Source organism: Muscardinus avellanarius, assembly GCF_963383645.1.
Source record: "Muscardinus avellanarius genome assembly, chromosome: 2".
Classification (NCBI taxonomy): domain Eukaryota; kingdom Metazoa; phylum Chordata; class Mammalia; order Rodentia; family Gliridae; genus Muscardinus; species Muscardinus avellanarius.
Window position 1 is genome coordinate 30,574,593 of NC_137787.1, and position 22,844 is coordinate 30,597,436.

Below are 22,844 nucleotides of genomic sequence, written 5' to 3' on the forward strand. Positions count from 1 at the left end.
TTTATTTTTACATTTCCAGTCACCACTACCTACTCACCTGGACATTATAGTTTCTCAGTGGACATTTCCCTCAGGTATTAGTTGTAATTTAACTATGTATTCATTTGAAAGAAGGTATCCAGCTAACTATTTCCAGCCAGATAATAGAGGAGGGATGTGACTGACCTTGGCTTCCAAACTCAGGGGTGTTTGCAGGTCAGAAGGTGAGGCAATGGCAGGAGGCAGCCAGGCTCCAGGCTGCCTCCCTGGGAGCAAGCAAGCCCTGCTCGGGGCTTACCATCTTAGCATGGTAGAATTTAGGCTAGTTTTGCTAGATCTTCTGGCTTTTCAAAGAAAGCTAAAAACCTGGGTTTTATGTGAAATCTTCCAACTTTAAAATTGACTCATTTTCTAAAATACTACAAAATGTTTTTATTTAGTTTACAGGCTGAAAAAGGTCTTCTATTCAGTATCTTTTTATTATATTATACAAAGAACTCCATTTTTTTCTTATCTGCTCATGTTCTTGGAGGAAATGATGAAAAACAGCATTCCATTAATTCATTAGAGGAAGAAATTACTAAGCTTACCACATAAAGACCCATATTCGTGTTTTCCCTGGATGTTTACTGTATGCTCTCAGAAACCTACCGCACTCCTTACACCACACTATAACTGTGAAGCTGATCTATTCAAGTAGTTTACCATTTCTTGGTCATCAATCCTCTACACACTACAAAGAATTTGGAATACAAGCCAGGCGTGGTGGCATATGCTTGTAATCCCAGTACTTGGGAGGCTGAGACAGGAAGATCTGGGTTCACAGCCAGCCTCAGCTATTTAGTTGAGACTCTCTGCAACTTAGTGAGACTCTGTTTCAAAATAAAGAATAAAAAAAATAGAGCTGGGGGTATAACTCAGAGATAGAATGCCCCTGGGTTCAATCCTCAGCACAAAAACCAAAAAAAAAAAAAAAAAAAAAAGAGGAGGAAGGAAGGAAGGAAGGAAGGAAGGAATACAAAAGAAGTTTCAGCATCTTCATTTTTCAACCTCCAGTGGTTTAAGCCACTGTTCTTTTAGAGCAAAAATATTGTGTCTTTTCTTCCTCAGAATTGCTAAGAAATTATAATTAGAGGTTTTCCTGTTGTGTAAAGGAAAGGAATTCCTCTCCTTTCCTGTGTCTGTAAGCCTTCTGTTCTCAATGGATTTGCTTCCCTGTTCCATTTCTCTTTCTGCAGGTGATCGAGGGAAAGCTGGCTCCATTCTTAGGCAAGGTCATTAAATTTGCCACCTCACACGTGTACAGCTGCAGCCTTTGTAGCCAGAAGGGGTTCATCTGCGAAATCTGCAACAATGGAGACATCCTCTACCCTTTTGAGGATATTTCAACGAGCAGGTACAGAATATCTTATAAAGAATACCTGAGTATTTCACATATAGTTTTATTGGGTCAGATCAGACCAACCTTTCATCAAGCAGCACATCTCTGTCTCTTACCTGGATCCAGTTTCCCTTGTTCTTAGAGGACGTTTTTCACCCTTTGGTTTCCTGTGTTTATTTCCAACCCTTTCTTGGCTACCTTAATCCAGAGTAAGATAATAGAGTTAAAAAAAAAACAAACCTAAACCTTCCTTATTAGGTAACAGTGTTCAGATTCCGTCTTAGAATGAGGACCGGGGAGGAAGAGTCCTCACCACTATTTCGAAGCCAGGTGATAGGCAGTAGAAGTTGTCATATCAGATGAAACGCGAGCAGAAGCCTCCAATGCTCAGCCGCCTGCTCGGCGGGCTTCTCTCCACACATGCACCGCAGCAGGGTGATGAAAGTTTAGGACCTAAAGGAGGGAAAAATGGGAGTGTATGTGGGATTATTTTTTCTAACCAAAGTAATATTTGAACATCAGCACATCCATTGATTAATGGATGATCCCACACACACTGACTAGAGATTAGGGCTTTTATTATTATTATTACTGCTTTTCTTGGATCACAAAATGATACATATCACTTTTCCTTTCATCCCCAAAGCAGAGTAGAAATATACACTGTTGTGTGTGTGCACTGGCTTCTCTGGCCACAAATGTCATGGCTCATTTCCCACCCCACAGGGCTCACTTACACTGCGGTTCAGAGAAGAAGGTGAGGCGTGCAGCCAGGGAAAGCTGAAGCATGTAGGGCAGCTAAGATGGTGAGCGCTGCCTCAGCCCTCTTGGCCTCTTTTTAAACCCAAAGACTATTTGTAAACATTCAGGAACTTGCCTTCGCCCCACACATAGAGAGATAAACACATGGACACACAGGCGCACATGCACAGAGGCCGGCCTCTAACTGGGTACCTTTTTAACATGTGTACCATGTAAAAACTTGTGCCCAAATGGTCAACTGCAGCAACATTCCAGTAACCAAAAGGGGACATAATCAAAAAGTCTTTCAGCTGCCGGGCGTGGTGGCGCACGCTTATAATCCCCGCGCTTGGGAGGCAGAGAAAGGAGGATCGCGCAGGTTCGAAGCCAGCCGCGCGTGCTGGTTTAGGAGACCCTGTTTCCAAAATGAAAATGTAAAAAATAGGTCTGGGAGTGTAGCCCGGAGGTAGAAGGGCTTCCAGGAACCCCAGTACCACCAAAAAAAAAAAAAAAAAAAAAAGTCTTTCAACTGATGAATGGACAAGCAAAATGTGATAACCATATAATGAAATACTGTTCTCCCTTAAGATGGAATTAACTGTTTCAAAACAAAAAAATAAATAAATAAATAAATAAGGGCTGAGGTAACTCAGAGGTAGAACGCCTCTGGGTTCAGTCCCTAGTACCAAAACAATAACAACATCAACAAAAATGTAAGCTGGGATGGGAAGCTGAGACAGGAAGAGCACGGGTTTAAAACCAGCCTCAGCAACTTACCAAGACCCTGTTTCAAAACTTAAAAATAAAGGAGAGCTGGGGGTACAGCTAAGTGGTAGACTGACCATAAGTTCAACCTCAGTACCAAAAAATAAATAAATAAAAAAGAAATGTAATGTGGACACATGCTACAACATAGGGTAACCTTGAAAACGTATTAAGTAAGAGAACTTAGACACAACAGGTCACATACGGTGAGATTCTCTTTATATGACATGTTCAAAATAGGCAAATCCATAGAGAAAGTAGATTAGTATTTGTCTGGGCCTGGGGGAAAGGGAAAGAGAATAACTGCTCAATAGTACAGGGTTTTTTGTTTCTGTTTTACGTAGTATTGGAGATTGAAATCAGGGACACTCTACCACTTAGCTACATCCTCAGCCCCATTTTCTATCTTGAGACAGTCTCACTAAGTTGCTGAGGCTGGCCTCGAACCTGCAATCCTTCTATCTCAGCCTCCCAAATACTGGAATTACAGGCATCCTCCACCATGCCTGACTATACCATACATACTTTATTGCTCAAACCATTCCAGCTTTAGTCAGTTAAGCTCTCATTTGGCTCCTCTGTCCTTTTGACACAGCTCAATCATTACAGGGCTTTCGTTTGGAATGTATTTTCACATGATTTGTTGTTGTTTTTCATTTTGCTTCTTCCTATTTCTGGCACTCGGGTGCTCCAGGCTGTGCTCATCTTTTGCATTTCTTGCTCTAGCCCACGATGCAGCCATCTTCCAAGGAGCCCTGGTTCCTTTTACTGGAGAATAACATTAGACGCCAAGAGCTGAGCTTGGGGTTTCACACACTATCTTAAAACCCTCAGTCCCAGGCCGGGCGTGGTGGCGCACGCTTGTAATCCCTGCTCTTGGGAGGCAGAGACAGGAGGATTGCGCAGGTTCAAAGCCAGCATTGCTGGCTTAAGAGACGTTGTTTCCAAATAAAATTATAAAAATAGGTCTGGGAGAGTAGCCCGGAGGTAGAAGGGCTTCCAGGAACCCCAGTACCACCAAAAAAAAACAAAAAAACTCAGTCCCTAGACTTGTCCTGTAGTTGGCAGAGGTGCCATTCTCTGACAGCGTATTAGAATCTCCCACCTGTAGCACCTGATTTGTTTACATGAAGATACAGTCCCGGTATCTGTATCTTCAAAGACTTTACAATGATTATGAATCACTGCCAGAAAAAAAAAAAAATCGCTCCACAAAGGTAGCTGTGGCCATTAGAAGTACTGCATTCTCACCAAAATGGCCATGCTCTCATATCAGGGCGGGCTCACAGGGGCCTCTACCCACTAGGAGAGGATATGTAGCTATTTGGAATCCTCTGTTTCTCTCTTGGTCAGACTGAGTTTACCAAGCTCGCAAGAATGTGTGAGTCAAAAGGAACCTTGAACAGCTTTCCTGGAATTCCAGGTTGATAATACTTTTCAGCAACCTGTTGACCTTCCTTTTGGCATTCAGTTTCCAGTAAAATGCTGGGAGCAGTTTATACAGCTCTATGGGAAAAAGCAAAATGAAACATTAAAAAAATTTTACTAAAGGAAAATTTTAGCCAGAAATACCAAGTTGCTGAATCAAAACATGTCTGTAGAGATATATTGAGTAAATAATTGTGATAAGTAAAAATGAATTTGAATAACAGGGTAAATTTCAAAATTTTTATGTAAGTAAGATATTTATGAAATAATATGATGTCTGATATTTGCTTCAAAATAATTTGATGATGTGGTAGATCATATAGATGTGACTGAAAGAGATCACCACAAATCTATAATTGTCAAAGCTAGATGATAAAAACACGGATTTAATGTATACTATTATATTTTTAATATGTTTCTATATTTACATGGCTTAAAAGCTATAGGCAAAAATCTTAGAACTGAGGTATTTTAGTGAATTTATTATCATATATACTTGACCACACAATTCAGCGCTTCCATGTCCTCAGATATATATATTATTTACTGAGCATATTATGTGTGTCCAGGAGCTGGACATGCAGGTACCTTGTAAGCACAAATAGTGCAGAGTCTAGAAATGGACAGGTGAACCCTCAGGCATTCTGGTGAAGCGTAATCGGAGCACAGAAGAGGGGAGTGGACCTGGAGCTCCAAGAAGGGTTCCATCATCCATGAGTGATGAACACTGCAAAAAAGAATAACTTCCACAATTTCAGAACTTATTAGGGCTCCATGTTGAGCTCAGAAGCACTAATCTAGGTACTGCCCCAAGACATAAAGCCAAAGCTTAAACCCAAAGACATCTGACTCCAAAACTCATGCTTTTTTTTTTTTCATTATACAGCACTGCTTCTCGATTTGTAGTCTTCAAGCCATTTTTCAATACACCCCCTAAAACTAATTTGAAAAAATATATACCTGTCTTTAAAACTGCTCTTTGATTTATCCTCCCACCCTTTTTTTTCTGCCTTGGGATTTTTCTATACTTGGAGATTGGGATGGGAAAAATATCTGTCTTCTGTTAAACAGAGGAAACCTCCCTGAACAGGGAGGATAGCCGAGCTCCCAACCCACATGATCCCTAGGTAATGGAGTCTGGGGCTCCCTGACTGGAACCCCAGTTTGTTGCACCAATCCGACCTCTCCTTCATTCAGAAGATAACAATCACAGCTTTTTCTTGAGATCGTCTTTCTTCTGAAACAAAAATTAAATACCTACCTCTCTTTAACCTAAATAAAAAAAAGTCTAAAATCCAAATTGCAAGATTTTAAATACAATGGAAAGATCCCGAATTGCAAGACTGCTTTACCTAAGCCTAATCCTGTATTTGCCCTCCAAGAGTGCGTCAAGGAAAGCACAGCATCAGAAGGAATACACCTTCTGTGAAAACGACAAAATGCCACTTCAGCAAGAAATAGAAACAACAACGCATGCACTCTTTGAGAATAAGAAATAGACTCTAACTTTTGAGAAGTTCAGATCATAAAATTTGGCTGATACTATGCTGAGACTTAAAGGAAAACCATTAGCCTATAAGCAAAGAAGTCACAGAGATCCACAAAATGTCATAGGACCTGAATTTTTAAGCCCTCCAATTGGCTCCTATGCAGTGGTCCTTGTGACATCTCTACATATCACTGATCTTACTTGATCCTTAGGACATCTTCCTGATGCTGCTAAGGAGACCATCCTGCTCATAACATCTCTGGGATGGCGCCACTCCTGAGTCTTGAAATGCCTCAAGATCCGAAGTACATAAACACTCCACATGCATCTTGACCCGGGACGTGGGGAATCGCCAGCTCTCATAAGTCAGTTCCATACTTTCTGTCCTGATCCATTTGGCGTTGTTGATTTTTTTTTTTTTTTTAATGTAGCTTGCAAGTCTCTCCCACAGGTTTTCCAATATGGAAAACACTGAGCTTTCAAAATTTATGACCTGTATACCCTTGGGGGCTGTATTCAGCTGTGGGTATCCTATAAGATTACACTTAACACTGAGTTTGGTGTTCTCTGTGTAGCATGCATTTCAAAAGTATTTACTGTTTGGTTCAGCTTGCCTAAGTACACTGACAAAGCCTTTTTAATAAACCAATTATTTAAGGGAATTTAAAATATTTTCAGAGATGAACATAGCAAAAGTCTGAGGCAACCCCACAGCTTTATATATATGGTTGAAACAAATGACCTACCATTTAAGGTATTTCTGGGCAGGACGGTAAGCCTGCCCATCAGCGACCTTCACGTGCCCTTGAGGAGGCCTCAGAGATGGTGGTGCTCTTATGTATAGAGGGGCATCCACAGCTCAGTGGTTACTCTTCTGAAAGGGTCTGTTGTTTTTTAAGCGCCAGGGTCTAAAGGTAGAGATCCAGCATTGCTTGCCAGTTTTCCTGTGTGTACAGGGAGTTGATCATTCCCTCTCCTACTCCAAGATACACAAGACCTTGCACTTACTAAAGCTGAACTCTTACCAGTTGAGTTGACATACTGTGCCACCACATCCAGTCTGCACACACTTCAAGAACTTTTCCCACGTCAGTCTTGAGAATGAATACCAGACTCACAGAAAAATCCATAGCAGGCAAGTTTCTCACAGAGCCAGCCTCTTCATGATTAAAGTCTATTTTGTCAACCAGGTGTAGTGGCCCACACCTGTAATCCTAGTACTAGGGAGGCTGAGGCAGGAGGGTCACAAGTTCAAGGCCAGTGTGTGGCAATGTAGGGAGATCCTGTCTCAAAACTATAAAGGGCTGGGTGTGTAGATCAGTGGTAGAGTGCCCCTGGGCTCAGGCCCCAGGAATAAGCGTGTGCGCACACGCGCACGCACACACACACACACACATACACACACACACACACACACACACACACACACACACACACACACACACCTATTTTGTCAGGTTTGCTCACAGAAAAAGAGGCTTCCGTAGAACTTCATCTGAGCTCCATTGCTTTCATCCACGGGGCCAGACTCCAGAAACATCTAATTTGTGCTGAGGGACATGACGACTTCTCCCAGTCCCCTGACCTTTTGAAACATCTTCGCCATTCTGCATTTCACTGCAGTCCACGCCACCCTGCCCTCGAGGACCTAAGCTTGTTGGGGCAGGAACGGATGTCACTCTTTGCATTGGGACTTTCTGCCTGTCAGTGAGCTTTCTGTACACAGGAAGCTTCAAATACCCGACTGTAGTCAAACCTTATTGAAGGTTGGCTTTAAAAGGAAATAAGCTGCTTTATTAAACAAAGCATCGAATGCCTTCTGCCCATAAAAGTCATCAAGATGCACCAGTTATTTTCCCAGCACAACTTGAACTGTCCAGGAAGAGCTGCGTCTTCTGTTGCCCTGCTGCCTTTGATTTCCATGTTAACACAGTGCGTGGAGAAGGCTCCTTGGAGGCTGAATGTGGAGGTGGTTTTGCCTAAAGTTATCACTCAATGTGCCTAGAAAACCCATCAAACTCCAGATTTGCCAATAGCCTTATAAAGGCTCTTCTATTTTTCTGGGAGCAGTTAGAAGGTGTCATTTTCTGAAAGACAGTTGCATGCTAAGTGTTTCAGCAGAAATTTGGGGTGGTGGTGCACGTGCGACAAAACCTGAGGGGAGAAGGAGAAAGAAGCTCTGACCGGAAGCTTGTCTTTCATTGTGGCTTCCTATTTGTTCACCCTTCATTTTTTTTTTTTTTTTTGAGTCCTTGCACAAACAGACCAAATACCTGGATTATGCCCTCATCTGGATTCAAATACACATACATTACATACCCTTTTCCCACTAATCAGCCTGACACATTCCTTTGTTGGTAAATGGTTCCAAAGCAAACACTGTCAGCGCACCTAATTAGCAGGTTTGCGGCTGTGCTTGGCAGTCTTGTTACATCCTGTTCAACAATGGAGGACAACAGCCTTGGCCAGTGAAGCCCACTGGAGGAAGAGCCTCCCCAGTGTCCAGACTCTTTTAATGATATTTCCTCTCTGGCTTTTCTTGGGAGGCAGCCACTCAGTGAGCCCTGTAATGAGGTGTGGGATCTTAGAAACAGTTAGAGGGAATGTGGACTCCTCTCCACAGGTACCTTCCTGGGGAGGCGCTTGCTTCCAGCTGTGCATGGCTCTCTCCTTTCCCTGGGATTAAGAGGAGCATTGTGGGGCACTTTCTCAGCAGTCCTCTAGCACTGATGGTGGAGGACAAGACGCCTGCTGGTGACAGAATCATCCACTTACCATCTAGACATTTGACAAGGGCAAAACCAAAGCCCAGAAAACATATTTTGTGAGTGACAAAAACAGGGAAATGGTCTACCAAGATGGGATTCTACTCTTCCCAGTGTGTGTGTGTGTGTGTGTGTGTGTGTGTGTGTGTGTTACTGGAAATTGAACCTAAGGTCATTATGCCTCCAAGCTACACTCTCAGCCCTTTTTACTTTGTTTGTTTGTTTGTTTGTTTGTTTTGAAATAGTGTCTTACTAAGTTGTTGAGGATCTATCTCACTGAGTTGTCAAGGATCTCACTAAGTTGCTGAGTTTGGCCTTGAGCCTGCAGTCCTCTTGTCTCAGCCTCCCAAGAACTGAGATTATAGACATGTGCCACCATACCTGGCTGACTGCCATTCTTAATTGTACTTATATCTGTGAAGGTTTTCCTTGAAATTGCTTTAGCACAATGCTAGTTTTTTTTTGTTGTTGTTGTTTTAAACGTTGGTCAAATAGTAACTTAATAAATAGAATTTCACCTTGGCTTAGTGGCTTCTATATTCACATGCCAAAATGTTTCAGGATGTCTGCTAACACAGACTTTTGTGAAACCTCAGGATGGACCTGACCCTGTATGCCATTAAACCACTTGGTAAATACGCTGTATTTATAAACATAGCCCCAGCTGTTGAGGCTGCCAGTGTACTTGAGGCCATTTGGCTACTTTGGTAATGGCTGCTCTCCATCTGGACACATTTCTTACCAAGCTTCTAGTTAGGTATCTGGTTAATTCTGTTTTTCTGTATTGATCGTCTTTTTTTTTTTTTTTCTTTTGGACTGGATTGAACACAGGGACAATCTACCTCTGAGCTACACCCAGCCCTTTTTATTTTTTATTTTTAAACAAAGTTGGAGTTTGGGAGTACTTGGAAGGCTGAGACAGGAGGATCGCAAGTTCAAGCACAGCCTCAGCAAAGTAGTGAAGCTTTCAGCAACCTAGTGAGACCTTGTTTCCAAACAAAAAAGGTTTTAAAAGGGCTGGAGATATACCTTGGAAGTAGAACACACCCAAGTGCAATCCTCAGTACCTCCTCCCACACACACACCAAAAAAAAAGAATAAAAAAAAAGGAGAGATGGGGGAGGGGGAGAGAGATCTCGCTAAGCTGCTGAGGTGAGGCTGGCCCCAAACCTGCAGTCCTTGTATCTTAGCCAGCTAAGGGCCACAAGTGTGCACCACCTGGCTTAATCATCTTATTTTAAGCATCCCAGACAACATAATTTTTAATTTTTAGAGGGGGAAATGTTTTTCATTGTTTAATTGATCTTTTAACTTCCTAACTATAAAACCAATTGCTATTCACTGTAGAAAATTAAACACAAAAGTATAAAGAAAGAAATCTTTATAATTTATTTCTTTTTTACATGTATGTATGTATATATGAAATTGAGATCATATCAAATATATAATTTTATATCTAGCATTATATTTGACCCTTACAACATTTAATCTACCTGGGTGCAGTTTATATAGGCCTATAATCCCAGAATTTGGGAGACTGAAACAGGAGGATCACAAATTCAAGGCCAGTCTCAGCAAATTAAGAAGACTCTTTAGTTTTTGTTTTGTTTTGTTTGGCAGTACTGGGGATGGAACCCAGGGGCATTCTACCTCCAAGCAACATCCCCAGCCCTATTTTTTATTCTTTATTTTGAAACAGGGTCTCACTGAGTTACAAATGGCCTCACTAAGTAGCTGAAGCTGGCTAGCAATCCTCCTGTCTCAGCCTCCCAAATGCTGGGATTACAAGCGTGTGCCACCACGCCCAGCAAGACAACAAAAAATAAAAAGGATTAGGTTGTAGCTCAGTGGAGTGCCCCTGAGTTCAATCCCAGTAACACATACACACACACACACACACACACACACACACACACACACACACACATATGCACGCACACACGCACACGATTAATTTATGAACTTTCACTGATACATACTTTTAGAGGGAAAAATATTGGCTCTACAATTATTAAGATCCATATAATAAGTAGAAACAGGCTAGTCCATGGGGAGATCACTAGAAAGGAAGTCAAGAAGTCTAGATGGCCTCTGAACCACTGACCTGCTGTGTGACCTTTGGCGATCCCCATCCCTCCAGGCCTCCCTAGCAGGCATATGGCACTGTTCTAAGCACTTGCTGACAAAAGATGTAAGAGCCTTGCTTCAGCTCCATGGCTTAGCATTTTATATTTGTCAGATGGTTTGCCATGTTGTTTTCCATGAGACAGACTGACTGTAATGTTTACCCAAAGGGATTAAGATAAAATTCAAGTTGTGATTTAGTCCACCATTTTGCAAGATTGTAAGCTCCATGAAGAAATGGACGTTTTCCCTTTTGCTTGCTCTGCCATGCAGAGCCACACTTAACTGTGCAATCAATAATTCATGAGGGAATGAAGAGTCAATTTAAATTTGCAAATCTTTAATTATTAACACATTTTATTTTAAATGACTTTTAAGCTGATTTCAGAAAAACTGTTATTTAAGTAGACCTAGCCAAGATATGTGACTTTATTGAGTCTGTTTGATGGCTAACATTCTATCATATGTTAGGAACAGATGTGTTTTACTGGGCCAATGGAAACTTTAATGTCAAGAGACAGAGTGGATGTCAAAAATTTAAACTTTATTAAGCTACTCAGATAATTTAATTTTCAAAACATTTTAGGTCACTTTTTAGCATATATTTTCTTTTTCTCCATGGACTGTAAATAAGTAACCTGAATACACAATAGGGAAGAGAAGAAGTATTTACCTTTCCATACCAAAAAAAAAAAAAAAAAATGTTGACTTTTCAGACTGAGCAGTGTGCTTAGAAATGAACCGTTTTATGCTTTAGAATTGCAAACAGTACAGTAGTATCTCGGTTTTTTTCAGTGTATTTTTATGATATTCTGAGACTTTTCTATGCAACTAACTGTAGGGATACAGGTACTAATATGTCATTAAAGTTGTCTTTAAATTTTTCCTTTTTGTTTTAATGTCAGCATTTAATACCTGTTATCATATTTTTCTTAAGGACCTTTAGTTTTCTGAATATTAAATCACTCAACAGTGGAGCATCAGGAAACATCTGCATACAGGCTTTACCAGTAGTATTAATAATTATCTGTTTAGCTTCTGATGCTTTTATAGTGTTTAAAATAAAGGCATGGTCTGAAGATGTTCCCAGTCCATACAAAGCTGCTATTTGGACTGAATCATACCAGTTCATGGAACCGCCGTAGAATCGGGGAGCTTCGCAATCATCTGTCCATTGCCACTCCCTCCCGTGGAGTCCAGAAGCCCCGCCCACTGCCACGCCTGTAACTCCAGCAAGAGTTGGCTGCTGAAGCTCTGTGTTGTGCCCTTTCTGCCTTAGCCTGTTGCCAGAGCACTACCAAGAAATTTGGAGGGCCCACACACCATTCCGAGGGATAAAAACTCTACCACCTTATCTAGTCTCATTTCTGGCGTGGATGTTTGTGGTGGGGGACCTTACCACCACAATTAATGGGGAGAATCTTATAGCCTTTTAGTGATACAATAGGGAAAGATAGCATTCAAAAGAAGCAAGTCATACATAAAACAGAAATGTGGGAATTGTCTTTTTATAAAACCAATAACATAATAGACAAACTTGCAAATACCGACCCTGAAGCTGGCACAAAGCCTGCCTCGGAAACATTGAAAGCCACTAACTTGAACAGATTTAACTTAAACTTGGAGATCTAGCTTGGCCCTGAGAATTGGAGAGACGAAGGATCAAAAAAATCGTTCGTTAAAAAGGGTGTTCACAACTGTTTAAGGACAGCCTCGGCAAATGTGAGATTCAGCAACCTAGGAGACCCTGTCTCCAAATAAGAATAAAATTGGGCTGGGGTGTCACTCAAAGGAAGAATGCCTCTGGGTTCAGTCCCCAGTACCACAAAAAAAATAGATAAATAAAAATACAAAATGATTCCACACCCCCTTTGTTTGTATAAAGGGAATCCTTGATGGTAGAGCCAAAGAATGTGTATTAAAAGACTTCGTGGAAAGGCAGCATATATTGGTGATTAGAAAATCTTCAGCCGGGCGGGATGGCGCACGATTGTAATCCTAGCATTTGGGAGGCTGAGACAGAAAGATCTCAGACAGCCTCAGCTACTTAGTGAGGCCCTTTGCAACTCATTGAGGCCCTGTTTCAAAATAAAGAATAAGGGCTGGAGGTATAGCTTAGAGGTAGAATGCTCCTGGGTTCCATCCCCAGGACCACGCACACACACACACACACACACACACACACACACACACACACAAAGAATAAGACAACCTTATCACATCTTAAAGTATATTAAGAAAGTGTTAATGGTTTGGTTCTAGTATATCACAAGAACAACAGAACAATGGAATAGAATGAAGGTCAGAAATAGAACCATCTAAAAATGGAAATTAGCCAGGAAGTTAGCCAGGCATGGTGGCCCATGCCTATAATTGCAGTACTCTGGAGGCTGAGACAGGAAAATCAGGTTCAAAGACAGACTGGGCAATTTAGAGAGACTCTTAGCAACCTAGCAAGACATTGTTTCAAAATAAAAAAAATAAGCCGGGTGTGGTGGCACATGCTTGTAATCCCAGCATTTGGGAGGCTGAGACAGGAGGATTGTGGTTCGCAGACCACCTCAGCTACTACTTAGTGAGGCCCTTTGCAACTCAGTGAGACTGTTTCAAAATAAAGAATAAAAAATAGGGCTGAGGGTGTAGCTCAGGAGGGAGGGAGGGAGGAGGGAAGGAAGGAAAGAAGGAAGGGAGGAAGGGAGGGAGGGAGGGAGGAAGGAAGGAAGGAAGGAAAAGAAAGGAAGGATTGTCTTAGTAATAGGAGACAAGTAGGAGAATGACCTATGATAAAATATTTTGGGTCTTTTATTTGACTATCCTTCTAAATTTTATATTAATAACCAATAATGTATTCCTAAGCAACTAATCTTGCTGCTTATAAAAATAGGCTTACTTTGCATTTTCAAATGTATCCATGCATAGGAGTTTCTTTGCTGTTGTTGTTGTTGTTGTTGTTGTTGTTGTGTTGTTGTTGTTGTTGTTGTTGTTGTTTTGTACTGGGGATTGAACCCTGGAGCATTCTACCTCCAAGCTACACTCCCAGCCCTTTTTAAATTTTTTATTTCAAAACAGGGTCACACTGAGTTGCTGATGCTGTCTGACTTGAGATTCTCTTATCTCAGCCTCCTAAGTACTGGGATTTGAGGTTACCACACCCAGCTAGAAATTTCTTTTATTTGGTTCTACTGAGTCTTAGTACTCTGAAGAACTCTAATGTAATATATTAAATAACAGTGAGTCCCATTCAGAGTCTTAAGTAGATTATTGCAAGTATTATAAATTATTTTCTCCTTTAAAAAGGCTTACTTCAAAAACTTAACAGCTAAATCTTTCAGTTTTATATTGTAGAAGCCAAACTGGTGAGTTAACAGAAGTACATGTATAAACTAAGAATTTACTTTAATCTGCATTAGCCTAATAATAGTCTCTCATTGAGCTGCCTTTGTCTCAGCTGTAGTAAGACATCTCTGAGCACCTCATGTGCACTAACACATTTTTACAGCAAACCAAACCATTCTTCTTATTTATAGTTCTCTGTGGCTACAATTATAATATATTTTGGCTTTTTCAGCAATGGCAGAAAAACTTTGAATCCTCCTATAGTTCCATTACTTCCTCTAATAGTAAACACAGAAATACCCAAGGAAAGGTGAGCATTTGTTTCTTGAGAATTATATAATTGCCAGGTAAAACTTGAAATCAAGACTTAGCAATGTCAGAAATGCCAGTTTCCCCCCCCAAAAAAAAAAATTTTTTTTGTTAAGGTCAATTCTACGATTTTAGTATGACTGAGTAGTTCTGTCACCATCCACAGATTATCAAGAAATGTTCATTAAGCCGTTTGCACAAAGGATGACAGTTACTTAATGTCCTCAGTAGGGTAGCAAAATTAACAAATGAATTAATTAACCCTTGTTTGCATTCTATTTTGAAGCCAGATTTTAAGTAAAGCTTTTGTCAAAGGTATTAGCCAAGCTGGGTTTACAAACTCAAAGTCCAAGACCTGCAAAAGCCAAATGCTTTGCGACTGCAATCAGAGAAAACCCTCTTTAATTACCTCCAGCTTAAAGCACAGATAAAAAGATCATTGCAGGACATGCCAATTGTCCTCCCCAAATTTGGGATTTAGCAGGTATTTAGGTATGTGTTGAATTACTTAAAGGACCATGTGGCTAGTGCCAGGAAAGAAGAATCAGATTTCAAATCAGAAGACTGGAATCAAGTCCAAAGTTGCTCATACACTTACTAGCTCTGCCAGTTACTCTTCTGTACTGTATCTACTTACTTGTGTGCAGACTTAATAAAGATACAAAAGTTAATAATACCTAGCTCAGAGAGCCGTTGTAATGCTTAAGAAAGAAAAATTTGTATAAAAACAGAGACAAAGGGCCAGAAGATGTTGCCTAATTCAGATTGCTGGTTCTGATCTCGCTGTATTTGCTTTTGCCACTCAAAACTATTTGAAGAGCTCTGTGGACCCAGCATACTGCCACCTCAATTCTCTGGAACTAGCCAAAGGAGCTGGATCTTTTCCAATCTCCTCCAGTTCCAATCAAACCATCAAGATACATTTCTGCCCTCCCCCCTTCCTACCCTCAGCAGGGGTGGGGGAGGGGAGGGTATGCAATGAACAGTCTGGAGGGTAAGCCCAAAGGTAGTCCATTTTTCCCTCTACAAGTTTCTGCAGTCTGTAATCCAAGGTCTCCAGACTTCTAATTCTCTTCCTCTTCATCCCACCTTTTCTCTTGGGGTTCTTGCACTACTGAGCAAAACAAAGGGGTATTTGGAGAGTCCAGACCTCCTGTCAACCTGCAGCAGCCTCAGCTGAAGATGGTCTACAGGCAGCTGCTGGGAAGCTTGGACCCCCTCTCCCCATTCCTCAGCATCCACCCCAAACCAGTTTCTTATGGCATTGTGTGTTAACTTTACTCTCCCCCAAAGAATGGGTCTATTAGATTTAGTCAGTTTTGTACATTGTATTTAATCCATACCTGAGAATGTTTAGTAACATGTTCTGTATTTTTCTGAAGAACATACATATGTATGGGTGTATATACATAACACTTGTACACATGCAGGCTTATACCATATATAGCACTGGCTGACTCCCTCTTTAAGAAAATAATAAATTGTCTGCTTGTGTTTGTTTACTTACACAATAACAGAAGAAAACACCAACCCAAAACATTAAAATAGCCCAAGAACTGCCTCCCTTAGCTAAAAGATTTAAGTAATCATCTTGGTTTCTTGGAAAAGCCAATAATAGCTAGTAGCCGTATGGGGCGCCTTACATAGTAGCCATACACGAAACCGCACTGGCATGCCTGATGACATGCACTTATTTCTGCACCCCACCCCGTTCGTTGTGGGCTCTGCATAGTGGAAATCAGCCAAAGCTCTGCCCTTCTTGCAAGCCTGTCCTTTCGCTTGTCAGAGAGCCAACCAAACTGAAGCCTGAATTTCGATCCAAGTGAAAAATCTGAGGCCATTGCCTGAGTCAAAAATAAAAACACAGCAGGAGAACCCAACACGAACAGAGCAGAAACATTTCTGTGACCTCAACATGGGGCAAGGGCCGTTAGCAGTTTCCTGTGACCTCCCTGTATGCAGCTAGAATCTGGAAGGGTGCAGACAAAGCCATCGAGCCTGTCTCTAATTGGTCTCACATCATCAGCATTCCAGAACAGGAAACTGTCTGCAGCCAGGAATTCTTGCTTCTTTGCCATAATATTTGAGAAGCAAACCTTTTCCCCTGCGTGTATTTAGTTCTACTGGTTTGTAGCAGGTTCATTTTCCTGAATTTGATGCTATAAGAACATCATGTCTATTTGCTCTCTTGGCAGTGGACTATTAGATTTCTAGATTGTGAACTTCTGTCTCACTTGCATGGGTCAGTAAGCTAATTTTTAGGTCAAAGATTGTTCATAAAATGTGTAGTTTCGTTCCATCATGCCCTTACTAGATGCAGAGTGATATTTGTGTTGCAGTGAAATGATGACGATGTTTCTCTGCCCCATCCCAAGAAAGGGAACCAGTGTTCCAGGGCACACACACGTAATTAGTAGTGTTGCAGGACTCCAGCCTCTCCTTCCTAGTACCATTTACTATGGTGTGTCCATTCCTAATATGTGCACGGTTCACTCCAGGGCCACCATTATTGATTAAAACACAAAACACAGCAGAACAGTGGCACAGGCCTGTAAGCCTAGTGGAGGCTGAGACAGCAGGATCACAGGTTTAAGGCCAACGTCAGCAAGTTAGCAAGACCCTGTTTTGAAATAAGAAAGGAGAAGCCAGGCATGATGGTGCATGCTTGTGATCCCAACATTTGGGAGGCTGAGACAGGAGAATCACGGTTTGCAGACAGCCTCAGCTACTTAGTGAAGCCTTCTGCAACTTAGTGTGACCTTGTTTCAAAATAAAGAATAAAAAATAGGGCTGGGATGTAGCTCGGAGGTAAAATGCCCCTGGGTTCTGTCCCCAGTAATAAATAAATAAATAAATAAATAAATAAATAAGGCTGGGAATGTAGCTCAGAAGGAAAATGTCCCTATGCTCAATACTCAGTACCAAAACAACAACAAAACATAAAATGTTTCAATATAGGGTAGTAAATAGCTGTTGCCTCTAGTGCACATTCTCTCTCTTTTTCTCTCTCTCTACACACACACACACACACACACACACACACACAACCCCACCCCACACTTAACAACCTTTTCTTTTCCCTGAGAAAAGTGGGTACACATGTTGGTTGTGATGAGAGAAGGTTTAAAAAGGAATCTTTAAAGTTTAATTGAAGTTTTGTGAGCTACAACAGTCAGCTCCTTTTGGCCAAACTCCAGGTAGAGCTGTATATATACTAATTTATGCATGCTATTTTATAGCTTGATTAATGCAAATAAGTAAAATTAAAAATAAAGCATCACGTCTTAAGACTCATCCTATTCAGTTTCAGCTTCTCAGTTTTAGACTTTCTGAGGAACCGGCAGCAAAGCCACATCCACGCTTGTTCATCCAGACCCTGAAGCATCAAAGTGTGGAGAGAGGAAGGTACTCCTGAGAGTAGTTTTTTTCCCTACCACAAATCTGCAAGTTGGAAAGAACCTTGAATATCATCTAACTCAACCTACTTCCATCTGTAGAGAATGAATCTTAAAGATAAAACAACTTACCCGAGGCCCCTGGGATACCAGGGCCAACTTGGGCCAAGGCCTAATGCTCCTCACTCCAGTAGACCTTGTTTTGCTGGGCTCTTTTTCATTTCAGAAGTTGTGGAAACCAGCTGAGTACAGTAGGACACACCTATAATCCAAGTATTAGGGAAGCTGAGATAGGAGGATCGCAGGTTAGAAGCCAGGCCCTGTAACTTAGCGAGGCCCTCAGCAACTCAGTGAGACCCTGTTTCAAAATAAAAAATTAAAAGGGCTAAGGGTGTAAGCTGGAAGTTAGATGCCCCTGGGTTCAATCCCAAGTGCCACCCCAAAAAGAAGAAATTGTAGAAACCTAACTACCTCACAGTTACACAAAAGCAATCCATTTTATGAAGCAAATGCCAAAGATTTTGCCTTTCACTTGCCACGTGCCCTGAGAAGGGCCTGATGAAGGAGAAAATGCCGCAGAGAAATGGCCCCGAGAATCTTGGCCAAAAAGCAACAATACCACTGGGATGGCAGAGCTGGAAAAAGCACATTTGACAGGCAGTTCAGGAGTTACTGAGCAGTGCACAGAATCATATCCTGGGTATTGACTTCTTAAAAGATGATCTAAATTTTAGAAACCACTAAATAGTTAATGCTAGTAAGTTTCATCTATTTTAATCAAATGATATGTTAAACATAGATATTTGTGAAAGTTACATGAATACATGTATTTGTAAAAGTTACATGAATAAGTACTATTCTGGTCGGTCAGAGTGTAAGTCAGCGAGCGCTCATTGCAAGTTCATTGTGGAGAGGATGCTTCAGCACTCTCCCCCACCTCTGCTCCCATGATGCCTTTTCCAGACAGAGCAGACCAGTGGTTATCAACAGGGGTGATTTTGTTCCCCAGGAGCCTTTGGTGGTGTCTGGAGACATTGCTGGTTAACTCAGAGGGTAGTGGAGGTGCTTCCGGGGTCTAGAAACTGGGAGTGCTGCTAAACCCTGGGCAACCCACAGACTAGCCCCTTGCATCCAAAAACCATCTGCCCCAAATGTCAGTAATACTGAGGATGAGATTTCTCTAGATTCAGTGAACAATGGATCTGCTCAAGAAAAGAGTGGGGGGGGGGGTGAGACTGGGTCTGGAGCCAGCGAGGCCAGGCCCAGAGCCTGCTGTGCAGCGAGGCCATGTCTGGAGTCAGCAAGGCTGGGCCTGGTGTCTGTTGCACGGCAGGCCTGGAACTGGGACCTACTTCACAGCAAAGGGCCAGCAGGTTTCTTCAACTGTGTGGCCAGGAAGCAATAGAAGCTGCCGCTGCCTCACCTAATCTCTCAGCAGATTTCCAGACCCAAGTGACCTCTATTTAAAAAAAAAAAAAAATTGGTTGTGAGTGGATCATCCTGTCAAAGTTACTCACCTTCTGGCTTTCAGGTTTTCCATAAGTGGGAATAAGTGTGGATAAATAGAAGCTCTAATACATTGTTGGTGGGATTGCAAGTTGGTGTAACCACTTTGGAGAACAGTACAGAAGATCCTCAGAAGAAGGAAAAATAACTTACCACATGATCCAGCAATACCACTCCTGGGTATCTACCAAAAAGAATGAAAATCAAAATACCAAACTAATGCATGGATAACCATGTTCATAGCTGCACAGTTCATCATTGCCAAATTGTGGAATCAGCCAGGATGCCCTTCAACGAAAGAGTTGATTTCAAACCTATGGAATCTGTACACAATGGAATTTTGCTCAGCCATAAAGGAGAACAAAATTATGGCATTTACAGTAAAATGTCACAAAAAAATAAGAAATCAGATGCTTTTCTTAATGTGCAAAATATTAGGGAGAAATGGGTAACAGGAGGAACTCTAGATGAAGAAGGGACCCTATGGAGGAGCAATTAAGGTGACATATCTGAGGGATAAGAGGGAGGATAAGGAAAACTCTTTAAAGCACATGATGTACTTAAACATATCAAAGTCAATCAGGAAGCCAAGCATAGGTAGATGGGAGGGGGAGGGAAGAGGTTAGAGATTGGGTAGGGGATGATTGGGTAGGGGATGATTGGGTGATATGTGCCTGTATATCTCCACAAGTTCCCCCCCCCAATTGAGATGTATGACACAATGCAGCAATAAAAATTTATTTAAAAGAAAAAAGAGTGGGGAAGCCGGGCATGGTGGCACATGCTTATAATCCCAGTACTTGGGAGGCTGAGACAGGAGGATCACGCAGGTTAGAAGCCAGACGCTTAGTGAGGCTCTCTCAGCAACTTAGTGAGACCCTGTTTCCAAGTAAAATATAAAATAGGTCTGGGAATGTAGCCCAGAGGTAGAAGGGCCCTGAGTTCCATCCCCAGTACCATGAAAGAAAGAGAGAAAGAAAGAAAGAAAGAAAGAAAGAAAGAAAGAAAGAAAGAAAGAAAGAAAGAAAAAAGAAAAGAGTGGGGAAGGCCATTAGTCAGTAGCAACCCTGTCTCCCTGCAGTCCCATCCTCTATGACATTGGAATGGAGGCTGATGGGATGGCTTTGTTTTCTGTGGTACCCAGTGACAACCAGAAAGCAACGATGCTGCTTATTGCTGGGACTGATGACTCAGACACTAAGCTGGCTCCCATTTGATGTGCCATGCAGGAACCACAGGGCCATTTCTGTTTCCTTACCTGTTGACAATTCAGCAGAGATTATTACATCAGTAGATTTACCTTATAAGAAAGATATGTTCCTGAAAAGTTGTGTGTGTGTGTGTGTGTGTGTGTGTGTGTGTGTGTGTGTTTTGTTGTACTGGGGATTAAACCCAGAGGCTATCTACCTCCAAGCTATACCCCTAGCCCTATTTTATTTCTTATTCTGAAATAGGGTCTTGCTCAGTTACTGAGGGCCTTGCTAATAAATCATGTTTTAAATTACTGTAGGGAAACTCAGGAAGCACTCAGGAACCACTGAATCTTTTTCAAGTGAAAAATGCCTTTTAATAAAGTCCTGTTCTCAAAGAGTAACACACCTGTATGTGGCATTTTAAGTTAAAATGCTTTATTTTTCTTACATATTACATTTGTATTACAGAGTGCTATGGATTTATGTAAGAAAAGAGTTTCTTCTTCCATTTTCTGCCCTTATTCCTTTTTTTTTTTAATAAAGAGAATCGGTGGTGGTATAGAATTAGCTATAGATTTTCTGAATGTGGGAAGGTCATTGGTCAATCTCTCCATACTCCAGTTGAAAACATGCCTACTGGGTTACAAATTGTTAGAAAATAGAACTTGGTTCTATTTTGAAATCATTAATTGTTTTATCTCATGCTCTTTTCAGTTACTGACCTTTGGCTGGAAAGAGCAGGTGCGCGCAGTCCTTCCATCACCCTGTGCGCCAGAAACATCTGATAACACTCAGTCATTCCCTCAGTGGGGCCTGGTGTCAGCAGAGCAGGGAGTGGCACTGAAGGACCCAGCAGTTTCTGCTTATCAGTCACTACCAGGGCACAGCCCGGGATGTATAAACCCCTGACTGAGCCCTCAGGGCAGAAGGGGCAGAAAAGAGGAAATTTATTTGATAAAGCTACCATTAGTGTCACTTCGGTGATAGGAGGTTATGAAGGTGTAACCCAGTGTTACACCTCACGAGGAGGGGCTGGCCCAGGCCAGACCTTAGGATTCTTGATGCATCCACGCAGGTCGCCAGCAGCACAGTGCTCTGAGGGGGCTGGGCTGGGCTGCCTGGAGCCCTGCGTTCCAGGCACTCTGCTCTCTTCAACTCTGTGTTCCTGGAACACAACCAGTAGCCCTTCTGGAATCTCAGTTTTCTAATCTATAAAATGAGAGTGCAGGCTGAGCTGTGCCCAGGTCACCACAGGGACATCCGTGAGGTCAGCTGCAGCAAAGCCTCACAGAAAGGCAGCCAGCAGCCTGGGGCACTCTGGAAGGAGCAGTCCGGCTCCCCCCGCACAGGAGCCATGCTCACGGATTACCCATGATCTCACAGAGGCTCTCAGCACCCGGTGGGGCGGATGCTGATGTTACCTCCACTTAGCAGAGGGCGCTGCTGACGCTCAGAAGGTGAAGTAACTCCCTCAAGGGCATTGCTTAGCCGGCCAGGGACTGCCACCCCAAACACCACAGCCTGGTGGTTTAAACAGCAGAATGTGTTTCCCACGGCTCTGGAGGCTGGAAATTTCAGATCAAGGTGGCAGCAGGATTGGGCTCTGGTGAGGCCTGTCTTCCTGGCTCTCAGAGGGCCACTTTCACACTGTGTCCTCCCACAGCAAGCCCTCTGTCCTTCAACACCCATGGGTCAGGGTCACCTAAACACCCTATCTCCAAATACAGTGACACTGGGGTTCAGGCCTCTGTGTGTAACTCATGGGGGCATGGTTCAGTGCCCCGCAGTCAGCCAGCCAGAGGGAAGCGGTTGAAAGGTCCTTGCTGGTGTTTTCAACCACCAGGGTATCTCCCTGGGCAGGAGAGCTGGGCAGGGGCAGGGACTGAATGCAGCACTTCCCCCAGCTGCTCTCTCCTCTGGACCCCCTTCTTCGTGTCTCTGCCCAATCACTGCCCCCTGGCCAGGGCATGAGGGTGGGTGGAAGATCCTCTCACTGTACCCCCTGAATCTTGAGTGGTGCCGGGAACAAGTTGGTGGCAGGTTGAGAGAACAGTGTACCCTAAGAAGCACCACACAGGACTGAAACTAAAGATATTGTGGGGAAGAAAAACAAGCCCAAGGCTGGGCCCTGGGTCTGGTTTCTTCATATTTTTCTTTGAACCTAGACCAGGGATAGACCCTCCCTGGTTGCTGCTGGCTGGGTAAAAATCATGCAGGCAACTCCCTAGACTCCTAGAATGAGGTAAAAGTATTTTGTTGTGGTAAGTTAGCAAGAACCTATTTCCAAATTCAAAAAGTAAAAGGGGCTGGCAGTATCCAGCAGCCTCGCATATAGCTCAGGTCACTATCTGCTACTCGGGGCATTCCTATCCCTGGGAAGAATCATGACTCAGAAGAAATGGGACTGTTTCCATTTCCAGAATAATCAAGGTT

General features: G+C 42.4%; 1 protein-coding gene across 1 annotated transcript in view; it reads left to right on the forward strand.

Moving 5' to 3' along the window:
* Nucleotides 1-22,844, forward strand: part of PLEKHM3 (pleckstrin homology domain containing M3) — a gene marked incomplete at both ends in the record, with an annotated part of 178,419 nt that overhangs the window by 154,288 nt on the left and 1,287 nt on the right. The window contains one exon of the mRNA XM_080719921.1: nucleotides 1,218-1,375. Within this exon, the coding sequence (XP_080576047.1) occupies nucleotides 1,218-1,375 (158 nt within the window). The remainder of the gene's footprint in view (nucleotides 1-1,217; nucleotides 1,376-22,844) is intronic.